Source organism: Sciurus carolinensis, chromosome 2 (genome assembly GCF_902686445.1).
Source record: "Sciurus carolinensis chromosome 2, mSciCar1.2, whole genome shotgun sequence".
Lineage (NCBI taxonomy): Eukaryota > Metazoa > Chordata > Mammalia > Rodentia > Sciuridae > Sciurus > Sciurus carolinensis.
In genome coordinates, this window is record NC_062214.1 from 16,503,054 (window position 1) to 16,524,207 (window position 21,154).

Below are 21,154 nucleotides of genomic sequence, written 5' to 3' on the forward strand. Positions count from 1 at the left end.
TTATATATCATCATCCACTTATCAGGGAAAACATTCGGCCTTTGATTTTTTGGAATTGGCTTATTTCACTTAGCACTGTATTCTCCAATTCTATCCATTTATCTGCAAATGCCATAATATTAGTCTTCTTTATGGCTGAATAATATTCCACTGTGTATATATATACCAGTTTTTTTTTTTTTTTTATCCATTCATCTGTGGAAGGACATCTAGGTTGGTTCCACAATCTAGCTATTGTGAATTGAGCTGCTATAAACATTGATGTGACTGCATTACTGAAGATTTTCTACTAGAAGTTTTATAGTATTAGCTCTTGCATTTATATGATACATTATCTTGTATATGCTTTGAATTTAAATTTAGATTTTTGCATTGGATATTTAATCGACCCTGCACCACTTATTGAAAACACTATCATGTTACTGTTGAATCATTTTGGCACCTTCATAGGAATTAGTCCATCATAAATGTAGGAGTTTATCTAATGAATTTCAATTATTATTCATTTCTTTGTATGTCTCTCCTTTGCCAGCATAAAACTATTGATTTTCATAATTAAAAAAAAACTATATGTCCTACAACATTGTTTTTATTTTTAATTGTTTTGTTTTCATGAACACTTACATTTTCATATACATTTTAGGATCGACTTTTTCATTTTTACAATCTCCTATAGTTCTGATTGGGATTGAACTAAATCTGTAGGTAAATTTTGAGAGAATTCTCATCTTAACAATATTGACCATTTCAATCCATGAACATGGAATGTTTTTCCTTTTTTTCTTTCTTTTTTTTCTTTTTTTTTGTTGGGTACTGGGAATTGAGCCCAGGGATGCTTTACCACCGAGTCACTCCCCAGCCATTTTTATTTTTTATTTTGAAACAAGGTCTTGCTAAGTTCCTTAGGGCCTCACTAAATTACTGATGTTGTCTTTCAACTCAAGATCCTCCTGCCTCAGCCTCCCAAGTCACTGGGATTACAGGCCCAGCTATTTCCATTTATTTTTATCTTCATTGTTTTCTTATTTTTCAGTGTACAATTATTCCATTTCTTTTGTCAAATTCATTTCTAAGTATTCTTTTTGATGTTATCGTGAATGGATTCATTTGCTTAATTTCATTTCTATACTGTTCTTTTCTACTGATAAAAATGAAATTCGTTTTTTACATATTGCTGTTGTATCTGTGATTTTGTTCAAATCATTTCTGAGTTCTGTTTGGTGTGTGTGTATATAGAAAATTCTTAGGATTGTCTACATGTAAGATTATATCATCAGCAAATAAAAAGGCTTTCTTTACAACCTTGATGCTATTAATTAAGCTAATTAATTAATTAATTTTGCCCTATTTCACTGAGTACATTCTGCGGTACACTGTTAATCAGATATCCTCGTCTTACTCCTGATTTTAGAGGTAAATCATTCAGTCTTTTTACTCTTGAGAATCATGTTAGTTTTACCCGTGTGGTAGATTTTTTAAATCAAAAATTTTCCATCCCTGTTTTCCTTTCCAAAATACCTCTTGCCATAAATATGTATTGCATTTACTCAAATTTTTTCTGTATCTGTTGAGATGATTATGTGACTTCTGTCCTTTATCCTATTAATTTTTATATCACATTTATTAATTCTAGAATGTTAAACCAACCTACAACCCTGAAATAAATCTCAGTTATGTCTTATAATCTTTTTAATATGTTATTAGAATATTTGGTTAAATACTTGGGGGTCATTATCATGAATGATAATGCTGCCATTTCCTTTTATTTTAATATATTTCTCTAGTTTTGATATAAGACCTCAAAATGCATAAGATGCATTCACTTCTCTTCAATTCTCTGGATACATTTTTGCAAGATTGGAACTTTTCTTTAAATATTAGATAGACTTCACCAGTGAAGTCATATGGGCTGGGGTGTATATGTGTGTGTGTATAGGGTTTTAATGATGAATTAAACTATTTTACTTATTATAGTTCTTTTGAAATTTTCTTTTTTCATAAGTCAGTTGTGGTAAGTTATCCTTTTCATCTATATTGTTTCTGGTTTTGGCACAATGCTTTTCACAGTATACCACTTTAAGTATTTTTATTTCTGGAGGGTCGGTGGTGATGTCTGTTCTTTAATTCTTGATTTTAGTAATTTATGTCATTTCTCTTTTTCTCTTGATCAGTATAGATAAAGAATTGTTAAAAGTTTTGACCTTTTAAAAACCCAAACTTTTGTCTTACTGATTTTTCACTCTTGTTTTTCTGGTTTCCATTGTACTTATTTCCACTCTGATCTTTATTCTTTTTTTTTTTTTCTTTCTGCTTGTTTAGGGTTTAGTATGCTCTTATTTTTCTGCTTTCTTAATGTGGGAACTTGGTTTTTGACTTGAGATCTTTCTTCTTTTCTCATTTGTCCTCCAACCACTCCTGATGTGCTTGTTGCTGACAATATTGTCCAATTCAATCACTGCCTTCAGACAGTAGGTTAAACTTATTTCACCTTTCACTCCATAGTTTTAACTACAAGGGCATTGAGGCATGTAGAGGTTATTTTAGGTTGGATTTTTCCAAAACTCTACCCATGAGCTTTGGATTTGAACACAAGTGAGTAATGAAGGGGACACTCCGTAGAACCAGCAAGGGACAGAGGGAGACAGAAAAGAAAAGGTCAAGAAGCCAAGCAAGGGTGTGCTCTTGTAAGGAGATCTGGAGGGTGTGTTACACCTTTAACCTGTCTCCCTTGAGGCAGAGGAGCAGGATTTCTCCACTTCTGCCCAAGGTAACCACTACCAAATGCTGGCCTGGGGTCAGGTATGGGTGCGGGTTAGGGAAGACCATGATTTAAATTCCGAAGCCCTATTTACCAGCAAGAGAGCCCCCAGTCAGTTTAAGATAACCCTCTGAAGAAGCCCACAGTGCCTCCATTAGCAGCAAAGGACACAAAAGATAGGAGTTTTTCACAGAGAATAGGAAGATGGATAAAGAGGGCCAAGAACTGCATCCTCTTACAAGATTAAGTGATCTGTCCAGGGTCATACAGCTAGACGTTAGCAGATCTTGAACTAGAAACCAGGTTATTAATATTGTATTTTAATCAGCTTTATTAAAAATCTGCTTAAAATGTGCTGCATCTGTGTTCGTTTTTCTGAACAGATTTTACTTACTATTGATTATCCTTTTTTGATAGCTAAAGTATTACTACCTATTCTGGTGCCAGTTGTTACTGTGTGGGACCTAGCTTCATAACTGTCTTGATTACCACAGAGTGCTGGAGTAATCTGAAAAAAAAATGTAGCTTCCTACTGTCATGGGAAATTATATTAACTTTGTACAGTACAGTGACTACATGTGTGAGAACAAGGCTAAAAAATCTCAATGAGGAGTGCTTTAGCCAAGTCCCTATAGATCATGGTCACGGTCATAAACAGACCAGGTCTACATGTTCCTGCAGATCACTAAATCAAGTAACCTTTGGGAAAAGAGGTATTAGTGAACCATGTAACCCTTAGTGTATTCCAGGTATGGTCTTATGCTTTTGGCTATTGTCAGCAGTGCTAATATGAAATTTCTTTGTTAAGAGGTTTACTAAATCATCAGGTCTCCTGGAATAGCAGAGACCCCCAGTGGATGCCTGAGACCACAAATGGTACCAAATGCTATACATACTGGTTTTTTTTTTCCTATTCATACATACCTATGATGAAGTTTAATTTATAAATGAGGCATGGCAAGAGATTAACAACAAGAGCTAACAATAAAATACAATTATAAAATGTGCTATAATAAAAGTTGTGTGAGTGTGGTCTCTCTTTCCTGTTGTACTTTCACCTTTTCATTTAAAGGAAGCACTTCGTGGCTTCTCTTTGGCATAGCAAGTCTCCAGAATCACTACTCTTGTGTTTTGGAGTCGTTATTAAGTAAAAAAGAGGGCTTCTTGAGTATAAGTACTGTGCTACTATGACGATTGATCTAAGAGCTGGCAGCTGCTCTGTGCCTAAGTGGTGGGTAGGTTATACCGTGTGGATACACTGGGCAAAGGGAAGATTCATGTCCCTGGTGGGACCACATAGAACCGTGCAAGATTTTATCATGGTATGCAGAATGCTGTGCAATTTAAAACTTATAAATTATTTGTCCCTGGAATTTCCCATTTAATATTTTCAAACCACAGTTGACCACAGGTTACTGAAACTATAGAAAGTGAAACTATGAGTAAGAGTGGATACTCCATGTGCAAAGTAACCAAGCTGGCTATGAAACGAATATCAATACAAGAAAGGCTTTCCACCATTGATTTTCAATATTAAATCAGAGGTTAATCTTGCAGAAGAAACGGATACAAAAAGATTCACCAACAATCCTTTGGAGATGGTGTAATAGCACGCGGATCAGGGAAACCCACTCCTCCCTTTTGTCTACTTTCCAGATGTTATAAGATATTGTATTTCTTTGACAAAATAAAGATATTTTCTTAAAAAAGCAAAGTATTTGGTGGAATAAGATCAAGAAGATGGCTTAACCCTTTAGTGTGACAGAAAGCAGTAAAACCCATGGTTAAGACTGAAGGTTCAGGAGTCAGACTGACTGGGTTCAAATCTTAGCTCCAGCACTCAAATAGCAGAGACCCTGGGAAGGATTTTGAGCCTCTTTTTGCTTCAGTTCTCTTATTGTGTCAAATGGAGACAATATCTGCCTCTCCGGGTTGTTGTGAAGGTCAGATAAAATAAGAGTGCCTAGTAAGTGCTCAATAAACCTTTTCAGGCAGATGAAGCCATCCTTGCAGAACACAGCAGTGAGATCCATGAGAGAAATATGGACAAAGAGCCCTGGGGACCAAGGAAGGAGAAACCAGCTCTGTTTGCAAGTCAAGGGAGGGTCCTCAGAAAGGTTGACATTTGATCCAGGTCTTAACTGGGTGAAGAGTTCTCAGGATGGAGAAGAAAGAAAAGGTAACATGGGCAGATGGAAGGGCTAGAAAGGTTTTGAGGCATGTGGTAAGAACTGATGTGAATGTGCACTTAAATTCATTTTGTGAAATTTCATAAATGTATTTCTTTAATAAATTCTTGGCGAACGCGTTTTATGTGTGTATCATGGTATTAAAGGCAATGAGCTAGATGGAAAGGTCTCAGACCTCATGAAGTTCACAGTCTATTTGAGGGCAGGCAGTAAGCTAGTAAACAATCAAATAAGATGTTTCAATTGTGATAAAAGCCATGGAAGAAATAAATCAGGATACGTGACACATAATAACTCAAGATGTGATAGACGATGACTGGTAATTATGAATTAATGCCGCGTGAACTTGGTGTGACCCAAATCAGTGATTTTTCAGGGAGTGAGAATGTAGGAAGGGGATGCTCCTGTTGGGTGTAAAGGAGGTCTAAGTACCAGAATTGCCCAGGTTTGTGACTTTGTAGCTGCTTGTTATTGTAAAATAAAACCTGTTTGTCTCAAACTCGAGGGTACAGGAGTCACAGGAGATTCTCATTCAGTTGGTTTGGGGTGATGATTACAACATGCAGCCATTGAGAACTACGGAGCTTGAGAAACCCCTTGAGATTCTGAGCTGGCTGTTCCTGCCTTCGCTCCAAGAACCAGTGGTGGAAAAGCCACAGGGTGAGAGGTTACCATGTGCCTCAACAGCACAGGGCTAGAAACAAAGGCTGAAAAATGCTTTGCCAAAATATGTCTCGGATCACAGACAAGTCCCAGGGGTCATTTGCGACAGTGTCTGTCAGGGGACACTGTTGGCATCCACATAGATCCTGTCACCTGACTGCTCTCCTTTCCTGCAGGGTGCCCAACCTCATGATGCTATATGCTTTGCTGCAGATGGTCCTTTGGGGTGACCTGCCCTGGAGGGCCGCCATTAGGTCACCCCAGAGTCCCCGTCTGTCCCCACACCCTCTCTGGGGCAACCAATAACCAATAACTGATTGCTACTGGGGATTCAAAGATTTGAAATAAGACAGTTTACATCCCAGAGCGCCCTGCAGGATCAGCTTCACCTGCTATCACACCTGCTTGGCTTTCTCCCTTTTTTTTCTCTTTCTTCCCTCACTTCCTTACTGGTTTCTCTGGGAACCATTTCCTTAATCACCTAGGTCTGTTTCTGGAAGAATCTGGACTAAGACATTCTAACTATCTGGGGGCTTTAAAAATGCTTATCCCTTGACTGTGCTTCAAACCAGCTGAATCAGAATCTCCGGTGATTCCCGAACCCTCAATCTTAAATCTTTCTGGGAGAACTTGGACCAAAATGTGTACCTTCCTTAAGCTGGCCAATCTTCCCTAGGGTACTGAAAGGTCCACTTCATCTCTCACCTGAACTCAACATTCTGAATGGATTCTGGTGGGGGGCATCTTCCCTCCATAGAGAAAGGAGGTCACAGGAATTGTTAATGGAGGAAGCATGGTCCCTGGTGCCCCCCGACCCACGTGGATTCTGGTCATAGAAGCATTAGTTACCACCTAAAACATTAGCAGGGCTCACCATTTAGCTTGGGAACCAGAGGGAGCAAGATGGCCCAGAGGCAGGGTGTTCCAAAGCCTCTGGAGAAGTCATTAGGTTTTGCTTTTAATGGTGTCTGAGGCAGCAGTCCTCTGGGTGCTGGGGCTCTTGGGACTAGGACCAGAGTGCATATTCTTGCCTCTGATGGCAGGAGACACTGAAGCTGAAAATACAAATTCTTTTTGACCTCTCAGCAGCCACTGTACAGTGAACCAGATGGAGTGGGGGACACAGTGTAGCTTTCAGAGCCCTGCAAGAGCAGACCCTCTGGGTAAGTTATGCAGAGAAAATGGTCATAAATGTCCATCTTCTCATTGGGAGAAATAGAGGTGATGGAGGAGGGGAAAAAAGTATGAGTAAATGCCTTGGGTTGAGCCTTGGGTTGTGAGCTGAGCCTTTCAAGTTACTCTTCTCTCATGCTATCAAAATTTTCCTACTGAGAAATCCTCTTTGTCTTTACAAATGACCTTGAGTATTTTATTGTGGCCACTTTTTTTGAACTGGAGGTATGACTTTGGGGAGATTATTCTTATTTAGGTACAATTTTATCATTACCAGAAAGCTGAAAAGAGCATGCTACATAAATATATTTTCAAGAGAGTGATGAGAGCAAAGTTACTACTGGAAACAAAAACAATACTTGGTTCATTTTTTTCTTTTCCCCGCTGCTTCCTAATGTGTATCTTTCAGGGAGAGGTAGCTGTTTCTTCCCTTCTCCTATTTAGAAATACTTCCCTGATCTTAGAGAGGGGTTGAGTCTACTGGCAAACAGATTTATCTGAAAAAAAAAAAAAAAAGGCTCATGTCTTTCTGGCTGCCGTTGCAGATTTGCCTCTGAATGGACAAGCCGCAGATGCATGGTCCTTGCTGGATTTGCTGAGTAGGCGCAGACATGAGAATCCCATTCGTGATGTGAACCATATGTTGACTACACAGTCTAACCGCCCCCATATTCGTTTTTATCTTTTGTGGTTTCACATGAGGCCTCTTGAGATAGCGCTAAGCACTATCAGCCATCAAGTAAGAGAAAAAGTGCTCAGGTGACCTTTCATACATTGTGTTGGTTTGTGGGAATAGAAAGAAGGTAGAAAAGAAAGGATGCTAGACTGTGAAGGAGAAGTCCACACTCCTGCTTTTGCTGCAGTTTGACACACAGCGGTCACTTGACCTCTCAGGCTCAGCATCAGCATCTCTGTTGAGTTTGGTTGAATTGGTAAGTGGAGCGTCAATCATCAGAGTGGTGAGAGGGGCCTGTTGTGAGGTGACAGGCTGATGCATACATAGATGTGACGCCTTCCTCCTAGGACTTGACAGCATTCACGTTCAGAACCCAGTGAGGACCTTTCTTGACTGTCCCCAGTGGCAGGAGCTCATGTCAGTCATGGGTAATACAGGAGCTCAGCCTTGAGCTCTCCGTGGTCCATCCCAGCACAGGAGAGCCAGGAAGAATAGAAAGTGATTCCAGGAAGGGAATCCCAGTTCCTGGGAAACTCCCAAGGTTTTGGGGTCTCAGTCTAGAGGGCAAAGATGATTTAAGAATTCCAGGTAGGATGAGCAGGTTGGTTGAGCAATCAAGTCAACCTGATCATCCACCAAAGTGGTGGGTGGAAATAGCCAGAGTTCTGGGAGAAAGCAGAGGTCCATGGCTCTTTAAAGCCCTTGATGTTGGGGACAAGGCTTTTGGTTCCTTCTGACCTGCTCAAGAGGATATGAGGGCTGGATAAATCAGTGCAGAGTATGTTTAGATTCTGTTGCTAGCCCTAGCCGGAGAACCCAAGAGACTGGCTGCTTCATGAAGTTACTTTATTGCTTCTTATTGACTCTTGCCCTTTTCCTTGAAGGTCAGAGCCCCATGTGTATGGACCCTCAATTAGTCAAGCTACTATTAGCACTCTAGAAGATTCAAAGTTTTATTTAAGACTGCTGTTACATAAAAGCAGTGCAGAACCTGTAAGTCCTATAATAAGCACCCTTCTCGTTCCATTGGTGACTTCTAGGTTTGGGTCTTTGGTTCTTGTGCTGCTTTCCAGTGTCTCCTTTGAGCTTAGCTGTGCAGATAAACATAATGATTTCATTTGAGAAGCCCAGAGCTAAGGAGGAAGTAATTGAATTTAAGCACTTTTGGGCTTCAGCTGGCTTTATGAGCATAGAAAGATGTCACACACACACCCAGTCAGATGTCACACTTACTTAGAAGTTCATACACTCAGGGCAGTCACATTCACACGACCATTACTCTTACTTAGAGTTAGGCATCCAGGGGTTGCAGATCCCTAGGACATGTGCATACTCAGTTGCCACACACACGCCGGGATGTTGGCCACATTCACTGATGGTCACTCACAGGCACTCCAGGCCGGGTTCTCTTTCCAAGGTGCATATAGGGCAATGGACATCCTCCCTGAACTGTTTACCTCCACCCGTATTTCACACTCATCCAAGTGTGTCACGCTCTCACATGCCCATCCCTTTCCATTTGCATGACTGACCTTCCCCAGGCTCGAGGACATTCAGGGAATACTGGCCATATGTAGTCTTTTTTTTTTCCTTAATGAAATAGTCCTGTGCCCCTGTATTTACCCAAATTGTACCTCTTAACCAAATGTCTTTGGATGGATAATCTGATCAAAGAATAGGAGCCTGTACCACATTCCTTTAAATAAACCATATGCTAGTTCACTATGCCATCTTTAAATGATTGGTTTGGGGCCACTTCTGCAACCACCTCATTAATTCACATTGTCTTCTTTTGGGAACACTTTGGGAAATAGATTCTCCGTCATCATGGTTCAATCATGGTTTGCCAGAGATCTGTGCAATAAAGGTCTTCTCAAATAAGAGCATTTATTTGAGAGAAGCACACACCTGGTATTCAAAGAAATGAAAAGATGTTGTCCAATTCACAAACTTTAGAATAACTTTTACAAAGAGAATCTGTAGATTTGGCATATAGTTGATATTTAATAAGGGCTCAGTCATCTCCATATACACGTTAGCACCTTCTTATATCCTTGTAAGTTGAAGGGAATGATATGAGATCACTAGGCAGGAGCTCCAGGGAGTCACTGTTTACCTTGATTGAAGTCTCTGCATCCAGTCAGATTTAGTTTCATGCTTGCTTTCAGTTTTAATTCAATCCAATTTGATTCATTTCAACAAGCATTCATTGATCACTTGCTTGGTGTCAGACGTCCTGTTGAGCAGTGTGTCTGTGGGGAGAGTGACTCAGAGATAATTAAGCCACACTCCCTCTTTCTGTAAAGACACAGTCTAGCCAGCAAGACAGTAGTTCCACCTCATGTTGTTGCAGAACCAACCAGAGAGTGATTAATTCAGTTGTAGAGGAACAAAGCAGAGGGAATAACTCATCCAGAGTGGGCAGATCTGGACAGGCTTCATAGAAGAGGAGGAGGAAAAGCCGAGCTTTAGGGAAAAGCTTCCACTGGTGGAAGTGGAGAAGACTGTAGTAGTACAAGCTGGCGAAGGTGTGGGCTGAGGTTCAAAAGACATTTGTGCAATAGTGAGCGTCTGGAGCTGCTGGAACAATGGGGGTCTCTTGAGAAGACCTTCTCAAAGGAAGACTGGAAGCCAGGCACAAAGGACTCCAAATGCCAAGATGAGGGGTTTAGGCTGTACAATTTAGACAAGAAGTATTTGAAGAGAGACAGTGCTATATGATTAGGAAGATCAATGGGTGATCTGATTAAATGGCCAAATCAATTAGAGCCAAAGGGACCAGTTGAGTCCAGGCAAGAGGTAGGGAAGTACCCAACCTAGGTGTTAGCAGTCCAAGGGGAAAAGATGGGCAGGAGAAATGCTGCCAAGGTCAAGTCCAAAGGGCTTGTTGAGTGGAGGAGAAGAGTGAGAACTAAGAGGGAAGGAACTAAGGATTAGCCCATAGGCTAATCTGACCACCTGAGAGATGGTGCAACCCCTTAGTAAAGAAAGAAATGGAGGAGGAGCTAAAGTAGGTTTGTAGGCATCGGGGCTGAGTTGAATTTTGGGCACGTCCAGTCTGAGCTGGCTTTGGGACCTCTGAATGGAGACAGATCTCTACAAAGCTCTGGGTTTGAAAACCTGAAGCTGGGGAAGGGGGGATAGTTGAAGTGATGACGATGTTGCCATGTACCAACACCATGAGAACTAAGGAGCTCATCCCTCCAGAGCGTTGCTCATCTGTCTCTCCTCTTTCCTGTCCAGCGTTTATCAGCTGGTTGTCAAGGAGGAGCGACTTCAGAAGTCACGGAGGGCGGCTGACATCATCGAGTGCTTCTCGGTACCTGTGAGCTACAGAAACGCCTCCAGCCTCGATTCTCTGCACTACTTTGCTGCTGAACTGAAGCCTGCCAACCTGCCTGTCACCCAGCCATTTACAGTAGGTGACAACAAGACTTACAATGGCTACTGGAACCCCCCTCTCTCTCCACTGAAGAGCTACAGCATCTATTTCCAGGCACTCAGCAAAGCAAATGGAGTAAGTCTGGCTACATGGAGGCCATTCCTTGCCTTGTCTGGGTTTTCCCGTTCTCAAATGAGAGGTCAGCAAAGCTCCAGAGCAGAGGTTGACAAACTGAGGACTATGGGTCAAATCCAGACCCATGCCTTTTGGGGATTTTGAATGGAAGTTGTTTTGTTTTTAAACATAATTAAGCCTGTTCATTTGCATTTTCTCATTGGAGGCTCTGATGCTTGACATTAAAGTTGAGCAGGTACAACAGAGACAGGGTACCTGACAAAGCCTTAAACATTTATTCTACTGCTCTTTATGGAAATCATTTGCAGCCTACTCTTATCAGAGTACAGAGAAGGTGCTGCACTTGAGCAAATCACATGGTCTTCCTCATCTGTAATGGTAATAACTAGCAAGGTACCATGGAGGGATGCACTTGCATGTTTTAGTTCATCTGTGAATACATCTCCCTTGACATTACCATTAGTCACATTTGAAAATAGTTTTTCTTTAAATAACAAGGTAACTTTTTTGATGCCAAATATTTTTTTTTTATCAAGCAGTGGTCCAGTTATGACATCATACAACCACAGGACTGGAAAGGATCCTAAAGATTCTCGAGCATACACACACACACACACACACACACGTATACACATTTATGTACCACACATGCAGACACACACACACACAACAGCACACACTATTACAGCAGCACAGTTAACTGGTACTAATGCTTATTTTTGAGCACCTGCAAGTGTAGATAACTTACTTGTTGATCTTTAGGATGGTGGTAGGGACTGTGGCTCCAAGAAAGCTTAAGGATCTACCTTAAATATCTCTTTGATTGCAGCCCCACCTGTTGCTCTTGGTTACACTCTCAGAGGTCTATAGACATGCAGTCACCTTCTTAGTTGCTGTTCTGTCACTACAGATCTTTTCTACCATCTACCTTCCCTCTCTAAAAGCACACCTATCTGGTTTTATTTTCTGCAAGCAAAATATCTTTAGTCTTTCTTGTAACATAAGCTGGTATTTGTCCTCTGGGATGCTTTTGTGAACCACTATAGATTTCCAGAATTCATTCAACAAATGTATGATGAGCATGTAGCAAGCCCTGTGGTTCATACTATGGTTAGTATGTGCTTCCTGGAGCTCATAGAAATGGAAGGAGGTCTGGCATGTGCCATGTTATGCAGTGTAGGTGGAGAAGGGCGAAGTCCATCAAGAAAGGAAGGTCAAGACTAAGGCATGATTTGGTGAAGTGCATGGTGAACATTCTGTCCATGCTCTGGGTGGTCAAGGTAGAGTTTAGTCTGTCAGTGGCAGTCATTGCCTGGGACAAAACCTGGACTGAGGAACTAATTAACATTTAGAATGTCTACATGCTCATTTAAATTCCACTTTGGTATTTCAGTTTTGCATTTATTACTGGTCCAAGCAACGCTTCTCACAGAGAATTTAAAACTACAAAGAGAAGCTGCCAGACTGCCTTCCACCTGTCCATCTGGTCCTCCCCTGCATGGAGCACTCTGATGTGTTGAGCAGACAGACGCAAAGATGTGCAGCAGCATCTGGGGACCTGTCTTGTGCTCAGAGCTCTGTGCCCTCGCTTCAGCACAACTCTCTCTTAAGGTGTAGCTTTTTCTGCCCTCGACACAAATCAAGAGATGTGGTTGGTTTTCCAAGCTGGAAAGAGCTCCCTTAATCCTCTTCCACATTCCCACCAAGATACTCATGAAACCAAGCAATAGACCAAGTCTGCAGAACCCAACACAAATGTACCCTAGAAGGAACTTCCCCAACCTGAGCACAAGAGGAGGGACACAAGACCTTGATTGGAGGTTTTGTTTCTCCAGCATCATAGCATAGACCCCCTCTTTAAGACGTAGGGTTTTGCCAATGAGAAAAAAAGAAGTGAGCCACTCTGAAGTTGGCTCATCTTAGAAGTAGTTTCTACTCCTGCTTCCAAGAGGAGCAAGGCCATTTAATGACTGACATCTCCAATCCCAGGTCACGCATCCTCTCGTCTTGGAACTAGGATTCCCAGTAGTGACATGCAGGCTGGAAGAGAATTGCATGAATGCTTATGCAGCACCTCTGGGGGCTGCAGTTGGCCTCATGGGAACAGAGAGAGGAAGAATGGTCAGATATGGGCACTCAGTGTTGTAGCTTACTGGCAAGAAGAAACCACACACTGCTTGAAATTACTGTCTTTAGTATTATGTCTTACTGAAAAGAATTGGGTGAGAAGGTCAAAGAAGAAGAGTAGCCATTCTCCCTCTAGCAAATCCCTGCCTGGCTCCTCAGATTTCTCTCTCTCTCCTAGAAGTCAGCAGGCAGTGAGGCTAAACCTGGAGGATTTTTTAGAGAAGATGTTGTAACCCACAAATTCCTGATCAACCAAGATGTTGTTCTTGTGCAAATACATCAGAAAGACATTCTCAGCAAACAGAGACTCCCACATGCCCTACTCCTAATAAATCATTTAAAGAGCAATTGACCAAGCAATGAATCAAAATAAAGAAATCAAGAATAGACAAATATGGAATAAAAAGATCCATGGTGAGCATGAAACTAATTAGACATTGCATTAACACTAAATAATTGCTTTAAATATGTTACAAAACAGAAGGTTAATGTAAAAAATAATTACTTAAGTACATAATGGAAAAATGAACAATTGTGATTTGGGTTCATAATTCTCTACTGTGTCAACTAAAACTGAGAGAGTTGGAGGGTTGAAGTGTGAATCAAAAATCTGCTAATTTTCTTATGTTGGACAAGAGGGAACAAATAACTATTGTTTTATTTTTGACATGGAGAATATTTAAAAGTAATTTTTATTCTTATTGCATACTAGTAATACATAATATTGGAGTCCATTTTGACATAATCATGCATGCATGGATTATAAATTATAATTTTTAACATAAGGTTGGACTTCCAATTAATCATAGAAAAGCCAAAAAACAATCTACAAAGAAAAATGGGGACCACAAAGGACACTATCGGTAACAGTGAAAATTAGCAACTCTAAAGTAAGACAAAATCTCTAGACGGTGGAGAGGGGAGTGGTGTTCTTTTTCCTTTCTAAAAAAAAAAATAATAACTCAGTTCAAGTAAAACCCAGAATTTCATAAACTTATGTCACTAATAGATTAAACAGCAAAAATGGTGCAATTCCATAACCCTGGAACAAATGAGAGGAAAACAAAATATGGCCAATTTGTTGCAGAAAATTGTGATCCAGGTGGAATAATTTACTCTCAACCAATTTCACCGCTCCATACCCTACCTGCAACCTTCATGCAGGACATGGTAAGGGAATTTTAGGATCCAGATGTCCCCACCAAGATATTCATGAAACCAAGCAACCAACTAAGTCTATAGGAACTCGAGACAGATTTGTCCTGGAAGAATGTTCCCCAGCCCAAGTACAGAGAGCACCAGCAGTGACACAGGGCATCTGTGGATTAGAGGTTTTGCTCCCCAGGCATCAGAGCCCAGGCTCCCCGCTCCTTTATTCTGTAGGTATTAAGGATAATTTGTCAGCTTAGCACAGTGGCTGTAAATTCAGCCTTTACAATCAGACTGCCTGTGTACAAAACCCTGGTGGTTTGTGACTTTAATTAAGCTATTAAAAGAGTTAGATATGATTGATTAATTAAAGGCACATCTATCAAGTACACACTGTACATCAGAAAGGCATTTTATTAAGCTCAAGAAATGCACCATAAGAGAAAAATCTCTCTGCCTTCATAGTGTTTGCATTCTAGTGGGGAGAGACCCAAAATAAACAAAATAAGCAAAACAGTGTCTAATCATTTATCATTCTGTTTGAGAATGTGGAAGTCAGCCGGGGTTGGGGCTCAGTGGTAGAGCACTTGCCTCACACGTGTGGGGGGGTGGGGCACTGGGTTTGATCCTCAGCGCCACATACAAATAAATGAATAAATAAAGATATTGTGTCCATCAACAACTAAAAAAATGTTAAGAAAAAATGCAGGAGTGACTCATTAAAAGCTGGCTATCCCTGCATGAGGATAAAGACATTTTGTAAACTTTATAGTGATCTATGAATGTGGAGTATTTTTATTCTGCCCTATGAATGCTGTGGAGAATTTGAGTCTGACGTGCATTATAAGATACAGTTCTCAGAGTCCTTTCAGGCATTCTCATGAAGTGAGTTGTTCACAGGCTGTTGTGTTGGAAATGTTTTCTGATTAGTAATCTTGTACTTAGGCACTGATGCTTCTTACTGAGGACAAGGTAGCCCGTGTATGGGAATACTGTGCTTGCTACTGAATTCTCAGCACCTGTCTTTCTTATGAATCAGGCCATATTATAATGGGTTGTTTTGGATATAGCTCTATTATACATCTCTAGCACCTTAGATGGATGGGCTTAAAGTGTCATCTAATCTAGACTAGAAGGGGAAAAAAAAGAAACCTCAGAGAAAGCATTCTTGGCTAAGCTTCGGCTTGATTGCTGCAATTCTCTGGAGTGAAAGGGACTTGATTCCTTTGTGGAGCAGGTAAAATTATTAGTTGTTTTTTCCTTACATAAAACCAAATTCCGTCTCCTTAACTCTCCCCTCTTGGCCACTTGTATTGATTTGAACAAATCAAATCTTTCTTTGCGGCATCAACCTTTCCGAGATGATAGTACGGTAACAGCCACCCACCCTTGGCCACCCAAGCCATTTCACTGATATTTAACTTGCAACTCCTATTTTTATTTCTCACATAGTGTGGTGTCTGTGACCTCTAGATCTTTCATGCCCTTTACACTTTTCTCTGATAGACTGTCTTGTTTTTTCCAATGTTCTCCTTACAAAGGGTTCCAAACCTAGACTGTGTTTCAGACACAGTCTGTGCTGTCTGCATCTCAACTGCCCCTCCTATCTTGAACGTTTCCTGAGACATTCTTTGTCAAACATTTCAAGATGCGTTTCTCACTTTGGGGCCTTGATGCAAGCTGTCATTTTACCTGTATCACTCTTTTCTTCTTTATTTGCAGAACTAGCACCTTCTTCCTTTTTAGTCCTCAAGTTCAATGTCAGATCCCCTGAGGAATTCCCGATCTTGTTCCCTAAGAGCCCACCACAGAACTCACAAGTTGGCCCATTCTTTTTCTTTATAACACTGGGTATATTTTAATGTGCATGTTTATGTGTACTGTATGCATCTGTCAACACACTAAGGAACTCTGTTTATTGTTGTTATTTGTTAGTTCTTAATTTGGGGTATTTGTGCATTTGTTGTTGTATCCTCCATGCTGTGTTCAACATTTAACACACAGGGACCCTCAATAACCCTTTGATGGATGGCAATGGATATCAAACTGAATGATTGAAGGCGGAATGAGGGTATGAGCTCTTTCATGTCTGTGAGTCTCAGTTTCCTCACTTATGAACTGAAATAGTAATCCCTACTTCACATAGTCATTTGAGGATTAAATAAGAGAAGATCTTGCATGTAAAAGGCACCAAATAAGTGTCAGTACTGTCTGAATTCCTATTCATTGCTGACTGAGGGTTATGGTTCTGAGCCAGCTCACCATCACAGATGAACGCTAAAGGACTCTCCTTTCATTGTAGTAGTGAGACTCCCCCACCCCACATGTCTCATTTCCCAAGCTCCGGGATCCTGGGCAGCTTGATTTCCTCCAGATCTTCCAATTGGTACCCAGAGTAGCTGTCGTAGTTATAAACAGCAGGTGGGTGCAGTTTTGCATTGTTTCTTTCCCACTCTTCCCAGAATGAGGTCTGCTGAATCCACTGTTCTGTGCATCCCCACCACCATTAGCCATGATTGTGAAGTTGAAAGGACCATAATTAACGGTTGGATGCAAAACAAGTGTGGTGAATTCATGCAAATCTCCATCAGAAGCCACCTTTTGTTGGGCAATGCTGTTATGCATGTTCTATTTATGCAGAGAGAAAACTCTTTCCTTGCCATATCCTTTTCATCCTGCAGGGGTACATTTAACCTGGCTGATGCCTCTGCCAAACACTGAGCTAAATAAGAGAAGTAGGAAGTAGAAGGGTGATTGTTCTCATTCTCTGACTTCCTCTTGCAGCTCTTGAACTCAATTGCCTCTTGAGAGCAGTTGGAAGCCAGATGCTGTGTTGAATGGGTCGCCATGTTTGCAGTAAAATCACGTTATAATAGTTGGGATCATCTAGGTAGGGCTGGGTTAGGGATAATTCTGTGTCTCTGAATGAATTGGAAGAAATTATACTAAGTGGTCCCTATGCACTGTGAAAAGAATGTCTGCACATGGATGGGTTCCGCATGGCATGGTGGGATGCAAAGAACTGAGAGCTGAACATCACCAGACTTGGCTATGAATTATGGCTGTTGTCAGCGATATGAACTTGAATAGTTTACTTAACATCTCAAGATGCATAGTGTGATTAATGATCCACCTCTCAAAAGCTTGATGGAGAGTGAAGTAGACAATGCACGTAAAAGCTTCAGGTAGCACCCCTCTGTTTTCTTTTACCTTTAGCTGCTTTCCTGGGCTCCCCTCTGGAGGTAGGGCAGGTTGGAGCATCTTTACCTGGCATACCCCAGTTTGTCCATCAGACTTCACACATACCTTCCTAACTGGAGGACCTCAGAATTCATATCTACATCCCAGCCACTGACTCACACATGATGTATCCCAGGTTTTATTCCTCTTAGTTGAATTTCTTGCACATGGTTTCAAGTCTGACATCTGCCACTGTCTACTCTTTTGACATAATAGATTTTATCTTTAGGGCAGGACGTTGCCCTTCCTACCCCATTTTCTTGTTAGTGATTATTATGTCACATACAAGAAGCTCAGATGGAACATAGAATGAGAAGGTGTGGGAGACCCAAGTTCAAGTGGGTTAGAGTTATGACCACACAGGTGACCATGTGGCAGATTGGGTCTTAGATAGTCCACCAAGGAGCATATGAGAAAACTCTCATAATGGTCAGGATAAACTCAACAATTCTACAACAAAATCTCAGTGGATTACCAGAAAGAACTTCTGCTATGAATTCCAAATGGGTCAGCAGAAGGATGTGTTTTTCATAGTTACTCGGGGCTGTGGATGGCCCATCTTGATAGAATCACCAAGTCAGAGAAAGAAATGTGACACATCAGCACTGTCTCTAAAAGTTTCCACACAAGCTGGGCACCGTGGTGCACACCTGTAATCCCAACCACTCAGAAGGCTGAGGCAGGAGGATCACAAGGGAGACCCTCAGTAACTTAGCAAGACCCTGTCTCAAAATTAAAAAAAATAAAAAGGGGTGCAGATGTAGTTCAGTGGTAAAATATCCCTGGATTCAATCCCCAGTACCAATTAATTAATTAAAGAAAAGTTGTCATGCAAAATGATATACAGCACTTTCATAAACCATTGGCCAAGGATAATCATATGACCATGCTTAATAGAAGATGAAGGAGGCAGTACCTTCGAGCCTCATTCCTAGAAATGGAATATTTGAAAACATCCCTAATGACCACCATACTTCCCTTTAAGTCCCTTGATACCCAGACCTATCACAGATTCTGAGGACCTTCACTGAGCACTTGCTGGGTCTCAGACACTAAGCAAGCTGATTTCTCCTACACTGCTCCCTGCCTTGGTCTCACTAACTGCCTCCACTTCTATCAGCAGATGGATAGACTGTGGGAAGACCCCTGGCATCTCACAGAGTCGGTTCCTGAACACTAGAGGAGGGATCTTACTTTCCCCTTGTTCTCTGGGAGGTCTGGTAAAGAAATGTCTGACACTCGCTGTTCGGCCATTCCACTCTGGAGGGCACAGGTTCCTCCCAGGCTGCCTTGCTGTGGGGTGAGAGGCCTCAGCCAGCCTCATGTCTACCTCACCCAGCAGAGCTGAGCCAGGGTAACAGAAAGCTGAGGACACCCAAGTCCTATATCAGGAACACGTCTCTGGACTTCATTAACTCTGCAGCAGCCCTTTGGAAGGGGAGAGCAATTCTGAACTGGGCTTTGGAACCCAAGGTTAGCATCGCAGACTTTCTGTAGCCAGTCTGTAAATGCCCCCTCCTGGTTCTTGTCTGTCACAAGAGCACGGGCTGCTTGCCCTACCTCCCTGCCCAAGCCCCTCCTTCAGGGGCATCCTGGTTCCTGGGACTCGTCCTTCCCTCGCAGGCATCTCTGCTTGCAGGGCCCACTTCTATCATTTGAGTTTTATCACTTGCTCTTAAAAACTCTGAGCTTCTGTTAGAGCTCTGCTGGGGCTCCAACTTCTCTCCTCAGGTAAGAAGGAAATTCCCTGAGTGTCACCTTGTACAAATACCAAGATGAGTTCTCCCAAGTTGCCAATTTACTTTTTAACTCACTCACAGTTCTTACACATTTTATTATCATGGTACGAGACCTGAGGGAGCAAGAACATTTTTCCTTCCCATGCAAATATACTTTAAATTCATTTGGAGAAGGAGATGAAGGTTACCCAAATGTTGACAGCTGATAATCTTGTCAGCTGGGCCTTAAGCCTTCAGTGCTTAGAATCCAGTCCCAAAAAGCCTCATGGAAATAGCAGCCCAAGTTTCTATATGTTAAGGTTTCTGCCCCCATTAGGGCCCTCCAAAGTAAAGGTCCCATAAAGTTTGGTGTAATTGCCCCCAAGTGGTGAAAAGAGGGAAGCCCCAAGTGGCTCTGCTTTGTGTTAGCTACATGAACTGAATTCTCACATGCCAGAACTCGGTTTTCCCGTCTGTCCAATGGGGGTGAGAAATGCCCTCCTAAGCTCACTGAAACCTTGGTAAAAGTATATAGATGTGATTATTCTTTGCAAATTGCTAAGGACCTTTCAAATGAAGGCAGAGTTGCTAACATGAATACACACACACACACACACACACACACACGCACATATATATACACATCTGTGTAGGCAAATATATATCAGCATATATGCATACACAAATGTTTCAGCATGTATATTTAGAGATATTCATGCATATGTATATTTGTATATGGATATGTATATATTCTGTTAAGCATTTTACATTAGCACGGGAATCTTGAAGAAAGGGAATCATTGAGCCAGAGGACAGGTGGTTAATGAAATTGTACATTATTTGTACCTCTTGAGCTTCCTGGAAGCCAAGATAAAAAGAAGCATCCAGCAAGTTTGCATGACTTCTCTTACTTGATAGAAGGAAGCATACATAATTTTTGTGAAAGACACTAAAAGGGGGATTTATCACATATATCTTTACATTAGGGTCCCTGAGGAGATGTTGGTTAGTATCATAAGAACATTTTTGCTTGAACACTCAATTAGTCCTTTTTATATCAATTCTGTGCAGTATGAACTTAAAATATTAGAATTTAATGGAGCCATTTATACTCAAGAATTCTATTTCTTGTGCTATAAAATGGCATTAATTCTACTAATTAATGCTATTAAATAAGATTAATGGATTTCCAAGTTTGTTACACCTCAGTGTTTTTGATGAATATGCCTAGCATGAGCTCTTTCCTGTTACATAGATTGCCACTGCTCAGCTATGTGACCTTAGGCAAGTGACTTCGGCTCTCTGAGTCTCTTTCTAGTGTGGAATGTTTTGATGTTCCTAGTATCAACTTTTTAAGAATGTTTGTAAATGATGAAAATGGTTAGGGTACTAGGACAAAATCAACATTCAATGTCAACTATCATTACTAGGCTAGCAGAAGTGGCATACAGGAGGTGGAATGTGACGATTCACCCAGGAAACAAGCAAAACCTGTGAGGACCCAGGCTTCTAAAACCCATCAATCAAATCTGAACAGACTGTGAACAGGATGTGGGCCTAGTGAATTCAAGAAGGAAGAACAAAATCAGCAAAGGTCAGGGCATACAATTGGCAAGAAAGTAGTGAGATTTCAAAGAAGGGTAGGAACATTGGACTTAGAGACAAGTGGAGAATTGGGACACTCCTTCTGCAGACCCTTCATGAAAGTTGAACTTTGGTCAAGTTTCATCTTTTGCATCGTGACCTCCTACTTTGCAAACTCGAAAGCTCAATTTATTGGGCTATGGAAGAGAAGTGATTGACAGGAACCAAACTTATAAGAGACTGATGAAAGTAGTAGGTAGTAATTTCAAAAAAAAAAAAAAAAAAACAATTATTCATTCATTTCCAAACTTATCCCCAAGTCTTTCCTATTTCCGTAAAGTCTGAGTTGCCCAAGATCCC

At 41.1% G+C, this 21,154-nt stretch overlaps 1 protein-coding gene across 8 annotated transcripts in view; it reads left to right on the top strand.

Moving 5' to 3' along the window:
• Ptprt (protein tyrosine phosphatase receptor type T) overlaps nucleotides 1–21,154 on the top strand; it is a 1,023,334-nt gene that overhangs the window by 775,481 nt on the left and 226,699 nt on the right. For all 8 annotated transcript variants that reach the window (XM_047539644.1, XM_047539637.1, XM_047539640.1 and 5 more), the window contains exon 12: nucleotides 10,703–10,976. In XM_047539644.1, coding sequence (XP_047395600.1) covers nucleotides 10,703–10,976 — 274 coding nt within the window. The remainder of the gene's footprint in view (nucleotides 1–10,702; nucleotides 10,977–21,154) is intronic.